This window comes from Bidens hawaiensis, unplaced genomic scaffold (assembly GCF_021521415.1).
Source record: "Bidens hawaiensis isolate Kalapana, Puna unplaced genomic scaffold, B.hawaiensis_p1.1 tig00019230_1, whole genome shotgun sequence".
In the NCBI taxonomy this organism is placed as follows: domain Eukaryota; kingdom Viridiplantae; phylum Streptophyta; class Magnoliopsida; order Asterales; family Asteraceae; genus Bidens; species Bidens hawaiensis.
Genome location: NW_027492918.1, coordinates 119980 through 131705, shown reverse-complemented (window position 1 = coordinate 131705; position 11726 = coordinate 119980). Strand labels below are relative to the sequence as shown.

General features: G+C 35.7%; 2 protein-coding genes across 2 annotated transcripts; one reads left to right on the top strand and one right to left on the bottom strand.

Annotated features, from left to right (window-relative positions):
* Nucleotides 1–1385: 1385 nt before the first annotated feature.
* On the top strand, nucleotides 1386–5039 carry LOC143557914 (endoglucanase 1-like). Its single transcript, XM_077046876.1, has 5 exons — nucleotides 1386–1584; nucleotides 1862–2071; nucleotides 2966–3166; nucleotides 3251–3343; nucleotides 4261–5039. Exons 1-5 carry the CDS (start codon nucleotides 1396–1398, stop codon nucleotides 4840–4842), a joined length of 1275 nt encoding a protein of 424 aa, XP_076902991.1. The 5' UTR covers nucleotides 1386–1395; the 3' UTR covers nucleotides 4843–5039.
* Nucleotides 5040–5731: 692 nt separating this feature from the next.
* On the bottom strand, nucleotides 5732–10179 carry LOC143557913 (protein IQ-DOMAIN 18-like). Its single transcript, XM_077046875.1, has 4 exons — nucleotides 9288–10179; nucleotides 7978–8223; nucleotides 7140–7226; nucleotides 5732–6487 (listed from the first exon to the last, which is right to left on the bottom strand). Exons 1-4 carry the CDS (start codon nucleotides 9678–9680, stop codon nucleotides 5741–5743), a joined length of 1473 nt encoding a protein of 490 aa, XP_076902990.1. The 5' UTR covers nucleotides 9681–10179; the 3' UTR covers nucleotides 5732–5740.
* Between the last annotated feature and the right edge of the window lie 1547 nt (nucleotides 10180–11726).

The following is an 11726-nucleotide window of genomic DNA, read 5'->3' as shown; positions in this document are numbered from 1 at the left end:
ACATCACATGAACGCAAACCGACTCGTCCATTCGTGACTTGACAAAACCAACAAAAAAGATTATAATTTTTTAAACCTTTTCTTTTTAACTATTATTGAACCAACCGATCATAAGCAGTTTCTGTGCATCCGATGTTTGAGTTTTGTTGGATTAAAACTGTCTTTTGTCCATTCCTAGGGATGGAGCCAGGCCCATATCACATGAGATGAAACCCGTGCTACCTGCCTATATTATTACTATGCCTTTTCCATATTCACAACATTAACTTCTCTGCCATAACGAGACTTCACATTTCTTGAGGAACAAACGGTCGATATTCCATGTTTACCACCCAACATATCACATGCACCAATTCTATAGTGCCACACTTCCTTGAAAACACCAAAATGTCTAATTAACTAATCAAAGTAACTTAATATTTATTTGTACGTTTTTTTTTCTCATAATGTTCATAGTTAATCTCGTCGATCCACACACCTTTTAATCACTAGCAGACTGTTGGGTATAAAATTGTTGAGTCCGTAGTTGTCTTTGTCAACCGTCGGAGCCGTCACTATTTTTAGACCACGCGTAGTCAAAACTAAGCACACCCGGGCATTTTACGTCACGTGGCGCCTAGTCAGCTTTTGAGCATTTTGCAAAAATGTGGATGTAGTGGGAAAAATACCTCAAAACGCCTCTCTCTCTCTCTCTCAAAACCCTCAAAACTTGTGCCACACTACGTTTTCTACAAGATTTTGTTTTGACTCCAGACGATAACTTTTTGGCTCCTAACCAGATTTTTCTGGCTTCTGATGAGAATTTTTTGAATTCTAATGAGATTTTTTTTTTATTATGGCGATAATTTTTTGACTTCTGAAAATACCTTTTTTGGTTTCCGACAAGTTTTTATAGCTGCCTATAATAGTTTTTGAACACATGCCAGAATTTTGTTGGTTAAAAATCCCTTCCAGTAAGGGTGTAAGCGAATCGAGCCCAACCCAAGCTCAACTAGGCTCGAGGTTGGCTCGTTTCAACTTATAAGAGTTTGTAAAAGACGACTCGTTTCGAGCTATTTATCAATCCGAATTCAAGCGGCTCGGCTTATTTACACCAATTTTCCAAAATTTAGGGGGTGCACATTTTGAAAACAAGATGACAAACAAACATTTTCTTAACTTTGACCGTTTCAGTTACACATTTCGTCATTTTCCATAATAATAATAAATACGTTACATTTTCAAATAACCGTTGTTTTCTTGAGCCGTAAAATATGATTCTTTTTGTTTTAATCCCGTGACTTAACTTAACCATCACCATCACCACCACCACCACCACCACCACCACCACCACCACCACCATGCCTATATATCACCCAAGTCGCCACCCTGTCTCATTCACATGACCCAACCACAATGGTTCACTCCTACTTCTGGTTCACTCTTTTAACCTTAACATTGTCTTCTTTCACTTCCCAACAATACTCGGATGCACTCGCCAAATCAATATTATTCTTCCAAGGTCAACGATCCGGCAAGTTACCGAATAATCAACGTGCCAAGTGGCGTGCTGATTCGGCCTTGCATGATGGTTCTTTTGCCAATGTATGTGACATAATGTCATCACACATTTATTTTTAATGTTGGTTGTGACTTGTGGTTATGTTATTATATATACAGAGTTTATTTCTTTTGAGAACCACTTTAGAAATCAACGTAACAATTTTTTTTTGGAATTATTTTTACATATATGTAGGTTACATGTACGTAGAAAAATTACAACATTTTTTACGCACTGAGTGGACTTTTTATATAGATGTAACGGACGTTTCAATTAGTGTAATCACTGTATTTTTTTTTTTTGGTTTGTAATTTTGTATAGGTGGACTTGGTTGGTGATTACTATGATGCAGGGGATAATGTGAAGTTTGGGCTGCCTATGGCGTTCACTACCACAATGCTTGCATGGAGTATTATTGAGTTTGGTGATCAAATGAAATCGGAATTAGCGAATGCACAAGCCGCGGTTCGATGGGGATCTGATTATCTTGTGAAAGCGGCCACGGCCACCCCGGGTACCTTATATGTCCAGGTGTGAATATTTGATCACTAGTTTGTTACATGTAGGACGGTAGGAGTGTAAACGAGCCGAGCTAGGGTGGGTTGGGCTTGGTTTCTTTTGTTTTAACTAATTGAAATATTGGGCTTGAGCTCGGCCCATCAAAAGCTAGAGTTAACTTGTTTATTTAAAGAACAAAAGTTTTATTATGTATAGCATAATCTGTAAACTACTAATTTATATAGTTTTTGTACATTGAATTTGGGTTATGATTTTGTGATAAATATTAAAATTTTTGATATATTGTTTAGCACAATTGCAACTACAAGTCACATCAAATACAAATATCTTGGGTTGTTTTTGAGAATCGTAAAAAAATTGACAAAAAATTTTTGGGTCTTAAATTGGTTGAGTAATGGGGTTTAAATATTAAAAAAATGTATATATAAATTAGGAAAATTAATAGTTCGGGCCAATCAAGATGTCGGGCCGAGGCTTGTTGACCACCCGGCCTTGCCTCATAGCCGGCTCTAAAGAGATCTAAACTTGTATTTATAAGCGAGACTAATGAGCCGATTTCAAAAGAGCTTCAAATAAGCCGCAAACTTTTTCAACAACCCTACCTGAATGCGTGTAAATGTATCATAATTGTCAGGCCGGCTCAAGGGGCAAAGAAATAAAGTAATGGTTTTGGGCCTCCATTTTCTTAAGGCCCCGTATTTCAAAAAAAATATTATATATAGCTATTTTGGGCTTTGTCATTGTTAACGATAAAGTTTGTGGTCCATAATTAAAGGTGCACAAAAAAAAATTTTGTTTACACTATATCAATGAAAAGGGCCCTAATTTTATTATATGCTTTGAGCTCTCAAAAACTCGGATAACTACCCAAATAACATGTTTTAAATTTCTACTTAATTCAAACAGGTGGGCGAACCTAACTCCGATCATCGTTGCTGGGAAAGGCCGGAAGACATGGACACACCACGTAACGTATACAAGGTGTCAGCTAAAAACCCGGGGTCTGATGTGGCTGCAGAGACTGCAGCCGCGCTAGCTGCCTCGTCAATTGTGCTTTGTGACTCTGATCCTTCTTATTCGCATAAGTTACTACAAACCGCAATGAAAGTATGAATTAAACCATTTCATCATGGTTGGTTTGATTTATAATTTGATGAAGATAATATTAACTAATGTAATGAAATGTATCAGGTGTTTGATTTGGCTAACAAGTATAGAGGCTCTTATAGTGACTCTCTTGGCTCTGTTGTCTGCCCGTTTTACTGCTCATACTCTGGATACAATGTAAGATGATTAGATAATCTGCACATGTATTATATATACCCACAAAGTATTTGTTTCAACGGATTTTTTATTTAAAAAAAAACAGCCTTTTTGGAACGAATAAATATTAAAATAGCCGTTTGACTAATTTATTTTTTCAAAATATTAAAAAAACTCATTTGGGTATTGGTGATGGTTTAAACACTGTTAAAACAAATTATGCTAGTCCAAATATTAGTTTAATATTTATATGTTTTACATTAATTATATAAGTTCTTTATATTTTACAAATAAAGTTTTCAAATTTGAACTAACTTTTTTTTTCAAGTAATTTATTTATATTTCTTTTGATTTATTCTTCAAACAATGCTCATTTTTAAAATTATTAAAAAAACTCATCTGGGTATTGGGGATGGTTTAAACACGGTTAAAAAAATTATGCTAGTCCAAATATCTTTTTAATAAATTTTATCTTTTACATATAATTATTATATAATGTTATTACATTTTAATAAATTTATCTTTTCCAAAAATTATGCCAGTCCATATAATTTATTTTTTCTTATTGTTTTTCAAACTAACTATTTTATTTTTCCAAGTAACTTTTTTATAACACTTAGTTTTATTCTTCAAACAATGCTATGTTTTTTTAACTAATGTTTCTATGTTACTTATTTTTAATTTAAAGTTATGCTATTGTATTAACTATTTTTATTAAAAAATAAGTTTAAATTTAAGAAATTTTTTTAATGGCCATGGAGTTGTAGTATGGTCCCTTGGTGTAAAACGAGCCGGGCCCCGGCTAGCCTTGAGCTCGGCTCGTTTAGAATTACCCGAGACCAAGGTTAAGTTTATCGTTAATTTAAAAGACTGGCCACTTAGTCGATATTAAGTTATATATTGACCGTTAAGATGGCTATTTTGGTGATTTTCTTTAGGATGAATTATTATGGGGAGCAGCATGGATCCACAGAGACAACTACATTTGTTCCCTAATTCCCGGAGCCCCAAATTCGCAAGCTCGTTACACTCCAGGCGGGTTGTTTTACAAACAAGGTGAAAGCAACCTTCAATATGTCACCACATCCTCATTCCTCTTGTTAACATACGCCAAGTATCTAGCCTCAAATGGTGGTCAAGCGTCTTGTGGAACGTCAATGGTGACGTCTGAGACGCTTGTGGTGCAAGCAAAGAATCAGATTGATTATATATTGGGTGATAACCCGATGAAAATGTCGTATATGGTTGGGTTTGGGGACAAGTACCCGATATGCATACACCATAGGGGGGCATCGGTGCCCTCAGTTCATGATCATCCTGGTCGAATATCGTGTGAGGAGGGACATCAATATTTTAGTTCTGGGTCGCCTAACCCGAATGTGCATGTTGGAGCGATTGTGGGAGGGCCGGATAGTAATGATAAGTATGGGGATGATCGGAGTAATTATAGTGAGTCTGAGCCGGCTACTTATATTAATGCGCCGTTTGTTGGGGCTGTGGCCTTCTTCTCCGGACAATGAAGTAGGGTTTGAATGTTTGATGTTTATTGTTAACCATTGGATGTTTGAGGATTGAGAAATGTCAGTAATGACATGTATGATCCCATGTTCTTGGGTAGTTAAGGTTTTGTATTAGCAACTAATGAATGTGTTGGTATATTAAAACATGGTATAATTGTCCACAGATTGTCAATGCAAATAGTGTATCAATAATAATAATAATAATAATAATAATAATATAGTAGGTGATCCAGGCCCGACCCAATGGAAGAGTGAGGAGGGCGACGGACCACGGACCCACGTCCAATCTCTCAATAAACCCATAATTGTTAAAAAATAAAATTTACTATAATGTAATTTTAATACAACAATTAAAAAAATTTAATCTTTGGTTGAATGAAAAGTAACCCAGACTATAAAACCAATGGTCATGGGTTCAATAACCTCAATTAGTTGTATTTTTATTTAGAAAAACACTTTCATTCGTGTTCTATACGAGTCATCTTAGTTAATATGTTTATTATTATATATGTTTTGGGCCTTTTAAAAGACAACATTACTTGTAAATTGTCAAATTATCTATTATATAATTGAAAATGCGATTTCAGTGCCCATTTTTTTTTACTCGTCCCAGGCTCCAAAAATTTAAGGGATTCTCGGATACAGTCCCGAGGTGATCACTGATCAGCCACAAATGTTGTGTTTTTCACATTATGCGTTTGTTTCATGTGTCATTTAACTATCTAACAATATTTCTCTCCACAACTACAATCAATTATAATGTTAATGCAAGTGCCTCATATCAGAAACAACCAAGAGAATAAGTACATGATATATTAAAATGGCTACATCTTATCACTCAACAACTAAACTAAATATGATTCCGATGGTGGTTCGGTTCGGTTCGGTTAGCTGATCATCACCTTAGCCACCTTCTTAAATGTGTAGTCGAACAAGGCGAAATTTCGCCACCGTTGGTACTACTATCAGCATAATACCATTGTTGTCCCATGCCAACATGACCAACTTGTACACTCTTAAAACTTGGACTCCTAAGGTTATTATGACCATAATCATAATAATCATTTCCATTATTGTCACACGGGTCTTGGACCGGGTACGCGAGTCTTTTCTTGACCGACCCCACCCTGTCCCTCTCGGGTGTTGGGGGTCTTTGTCTAGGTGTGCTTTGTGAACGTATTTTCGCTTTAGCTGACTCGGTTGCCGCCATGTAGTTGGGTACACTCATATCATTTGAACAAGTGCTGTAACGAAACATGGACCCCGTGACACGTGGGGTTGATCTTAGGCTTTGTACATTCGCGTTCAAGTAGCTTCGTTCCTCTTTTGAACACCGAGGGCTTGCGGACCGGATATGTGATGGTCTAGTCTTGATTGGAGATGGTGTGTAACTTGATCTTCGACTTGGCGAGTTGGGGATGTAGTGTGAAGCATGGTATGGTGGCTTGTAATTAACACCGGTACCTGAGCGAGAACTTGGTCTTGAAGTGTCGATTTCGACGGTTTTTATAGAGTCTCTTCTGTCAAATGAAGCCCTGCTGGCTCTTTGGTGTTCCCATTGCTTTGCTTCCAGCCATCGGTCTAACCAGCTAGCGGTTTCTTCAAGCTCTTTTCCGTCCATGGTAGACGGCTTTCGGTTAGACATCTGTAAGTTGATACATGGCCGGTATAATTTGATTAGTTTAACAAATTAGAGTTGAAAAGTTTGATGATCAGGAACAAATGACTCAAGTAATGAAATGAAAGCATACATATGGCCTATGGGTCGCTGAGAGCAGGGCCGACTCCGAGAAGTGAAAAAATAATTTGGACCGAAGTCGAAATTCGGCCCAAATTATTTTTGGGTCTTAAGTAAAAGAAGTATTTTGTTGGGTTAAACAATTTAATTTATAAATGGGTTTACTTGGTTATGATTTGGGTTGTATAAATATAGGCTTAAACAGTCTGAAATTAGACTAAATCCACAACCTTTTAGTTAGAGTCATACTCTTTTGCCACTAGAGCAAACTAGTTGTTACGTAATTGAGTTTAAACATTAAATATACATATCGTTTTTAATAAAAATACATATTTTTTTTCAAAAAAAATAAAAAAATTCCGGGCCTAGCATTGTGTCGGGCCGTGGGCCGTTGACCACCTAGCCCCACCCTAGGGCCGGCCCTGGCTGAGAGTGTGGTAGATGTGTGAAAATCTAGCAATAATTTTTTAAATAAGCGAAAATAACGGATGTTATATATACTTGATAATGTCAAGTCAGGTGTCAAGTACAACTTGACGATGAAAAATCAAGTACGCACCTTTCGGCTATGCAATATAGCATCAAGCTCTTCAAGGTTGTGCGGTCGATCGCTCCAATCATCTGGGATGCAACCGCCGTTTCTCGACTGCATGTACGTTGTATACATATGTGATTAATTGTTAGATGACTCAAAAATATTTTAAAGTGAACTATGGTTTTATAAAGGATGATTACAAGTAAAACATAATCAAATCATATTCCATAATCAGAATAGTATAATTTTTATTTTAATAAACAATAAAACTATCTCCAAGCCTCCAACAAGCATTGTTGTATTGGAGACTCGTGTCATGGAAGGTTTTTCCAATGGATGGAAATGATTTGGACCCATGTTTTTTATTTTTTTTTGTTTTTTTATTAATATAAGGTGCATCATTCCATACACAGTATATTTTATTAACTTTTGTACCATGATAATTTTAATTTTAAAATATTTATGTAGTGATCCGGTAAAATGATAAAAATACATAATTGTTTTATTTAAAAAAACATTAGTTTATCTAAATTTTACACTATTTGTGTTCCTTTGTATAATACTTTACCCATATAAGTTATTTTAGTGACAAAAGTATTTGTTTTTTTATAAATGGTTCGATTTCTTAAGAAAAACAATTTTTATTATAAAACACATTTTTAAAGGTTTAGTACAATAGCAATGACGATGTGGAAACATTTGTAACTTGTAAGCATATATGTAGGATTAGAATATAAAATGGGCGTATTTTAAGGTAGAATATATGAAAAACTAATTTATGCTAGTTCGGTAGATACGTTTGTGACATTTTTTTATATTTGCATTGGATATATATTATATCCGGTAGATGTGTTTCACTTACCATAGACTTTCTTTCTCTCACGTCTTGAAGGTACTTTGACTCCCAACATGTTGCGTTCTCTGACATGACTGACTTACGACTTCCATCGTGTGAGAGCCTTGATCGCTGATCATGCACCCGGGATTGCACCCGAAGAAGTGCTTGCATACATCTTAAAGTGATGGTTGCTTGCTTTCTCACATTTTGACCTCGAATCACAGCTTGAAGCATCACTATCCCTTTCAATGCTCGTAGGGCTCTTCTTGCCTTCAATCAAAATTAACACAAAATTATATTTCAAGCTTATGTTTCTCAAGTGACTTTTTTATTATTTCAAATGTACAATTGCATAACAACAAAGTTATAAGAAAACAACAAAGACCGAGGTAAAAGAATAATAATCATTTCAATAGCTACCGACCAAATGTCAGTGCCGTCACGTTACGAATTTTTAAAAATATTATTATATGAAGTTGTTAACGTTATAGATTTGTTCCTTTGGTTGTTGTGCACAACCCACATGGTTGCAATATGGATTAAATCCCATGTTACTTACTACTTAGTGATATTATTGTTTCATTATGAACATTATTATTTGCAATCAGGATATATTGTTTTCTTATCTTAGAATAAAATACTTTCATTATGATAACTTGTGCACTGGTCACATGAGTTTCTGCACCATGTACCCTCCACAACATGTACTAGGAGGGCATTGCTAAAACTTGGTACACTTTTTTTTTCAAGAGAAATACCTTGCATTGGTCTCATTTATCATATTAATCTATCAATCATATTATACTAGGCGCATAACATATATGTGCACGACCATAGACCACATACGGGTGTGCACCATGGCATTCACTGCCTTATACGGGCGTATACTATCATATTCACTGTTTGCCATACATGCTGGTATACTAACAAAAATGGTACCCCTTATATGCCCATATACCATCAAATCACATGACATAAGTAGAGGGTGTGTACCATCATACAAAATAATTTCATATTTCATTTCATATAGCATTTATGATTTAAAGTTAACATAAACGTACATAACTAGTTACTCAATGTGGATAATACATGAGTTTTGTAGTCATAAGATAGATGAAACTATCTGTACGGAAGCATAAACTTAGTCATTCATCTAGTTTTCACCAAAACCGAAAACAAGTACGAATGAAAAAGAAAATAAGAATTTAGTTACATAAACAAGCATAACATTTCAGGGTATTATATATATATTAATTAGAAAGACAATTATAGAGTAGTCTCAAACGCCGTTAAATATTAAATAAAAAAACGGTTATATGAACCAAAAAAATTACCAGGTAACCTCGGAAAGACGTTTGAATGAGAATGGCTGCAAAATGATGTTTCACAGAAGTGGAAGAAGGCCTGCTGGCAGTAAGCCGAATAATTTCGGCTGCTGCATGGGCGGTGGTGGCCGCAGCTTCAGCCGCTTTAACGGCAGTTGCGGCCATCGAAACCGCATGCTTTTCCTCCTCTGCAGCCAATTCAACCGCATGTTTAGGTTGAGAAACAATATCATGTGTTTGTTGTTGTACTTGTACAACAACAGAAGATTTTCTAAACAACCATCTTTTCTTAATTTCCTTTTTATTATCAAGATCTTGGTCTTGTGTTTTGGTGGATTTGTGAGGACTAAAGGCTTTCTTGACTGCTGAGAACCATGAAGCACTCGATTTTTTCTTTCCCATTGGGATGAAAAATAAAAGATATGAAGATGGGGATAGTTAGAGATATTGTAGTGTATTTAAGTGAAAAGTAACAATAACAATATATTAATGTGTTGGATGGTGCCAATGAGGTTTGCATCATGTACCCACTCCACTAATGTTTAAGAATCCAAAGCCCATAGCCATGAGGGTACCTCATAATTTAATAACAACAATCCAATATGAGACCACAAAATCAGACCTCACTCACTGACTCATTTCATGTGGTCATGTACAACACCCAATGATATACTCGATGCCCAATGGCTCTGTGGGTCTGGGTCATATACTCTCTCTCTCAATCGTTACTAATTAGGGGTTTGACTTGGTCAAATGTTGTGGTTTGGCGATACATGGTCATGGGTTGGGGTTTTCAAGATGCTGACACGAATCAAACTGCCGATACCTATGCCACTCCAATCCAACTAGAAACCATCCTTTTGGTGTTGATACCTATTGGGTATACAAGGATAGTTGGTATTAAAAAGAGTAGATTACAAAAATTGTCATGAAATTTCAAAGATTGTTATTTTTTTTTAGAATTGACGTGATTCGTACCTTATGTTTAGCTGTTTAGATACCTTGCATGTTATATTCATTCAGCTAGCTAGCATTAACTTTTCTGTTAAATCTGGTTATGTGACTAGCTTGCAAATGAGGAGATTTTCGTCATTTCACTTTTCTATGAACTTGTGTAAATAATTCAAGATTTGGATCTTATCATTTTATTAAATAATTTCACCTTTTGTCATTACATCTTTCCTCCACCACCTGCTATCACCATTCTAAACTTGGTAACTTTAAAAGTTGAGGGACCATTTGGTCAGTAAAACCAAAAAAAATTCGGGGCCTAGAGTGAAATAGTGAATTAAGAAGCCTTTGTTTGTGGTAGACTGACATCTGTATCCTAAACCGTCCTCCAAGCATCTGGATGACTTAATTAAAGCAATTATCACATCTTGATGACCAATCATAAGTTTGACACGTGCTTGATGACTCAGCATCGTGACTCTATTAGATATTTTCTTACAAACATAAGAAATCAACAAGTGTCGATGACATAGATTTTAGGGTAGCGACGAACCGCCACTAATTTCTTAGCAATCACCCAAGGGTTAGTGAATCCAATTACAAAGTGGGGAGGGAGGAAAAAATATTTGCCAAAATGAGTTTTTCTTGAAAATTTTTTTATCTCACTCCTAATCTTATTAGGTAATTGATTTAAAAAAATATGTTTAACAAACTAAGAGAAACACGTCTTTAATGGACCATGTTGGGTGCAATTTGGACGAACATGTGATGTTCGGACCATGTAAGAACTGAAAGGTGAAGTTGTTATGACCCAAAACTCGTAGTAGTAGTAATAAAGCGTGCCTTTAAGGGACGAAAGAAAACGAGTATATATAGCTGAAAGACATGAAAACCAAATTCGAATTGCATTTGAAGGGGTCAATTCGATTCGTTTAAAAGGTCGATTCGATTCGCTAAAAAGGTCGATTTAAATCGTTTAAAAATGTCGATTCGATTCGTTTAAAGGGTCGACTCGATTCGTTTAAAATGTCGATTTGGTTCGTTTAAAAGGTCGATTCAATTCGTTTAAAAAGGTCGATTCGATTCGCTTAAAAACCTCGTGGACCCTGCTAGGGGTTTCCGCCCCTAGTGTAACACCCCGACCAAAGGCGGATTATACATCGGGGCGCCACATATTGTTTCATTACTCGTGACACTATTGGGTGTCAATATTTAATAAATATATTCATTCGCGCACGCGCAACGTAAACACAAGATAACATAAATCAACATAAATCAATATATTATAAGGCAAAATATTCGGACAACAATAACTTGTCTTGATACATTTTAATCTAGGTCCAAAAGTAAAAACGTCCTACGTGTCCACAAGCTCCAGATGTAGCTACAGCAAACCTGAACATGTGTTAAAATAAAACGTCAAACACTTGCGTGTTGGTGAGGAATCAAGTTTAATAGATAATAATAGATAATAACAATTACTGCGCGCAACACGTG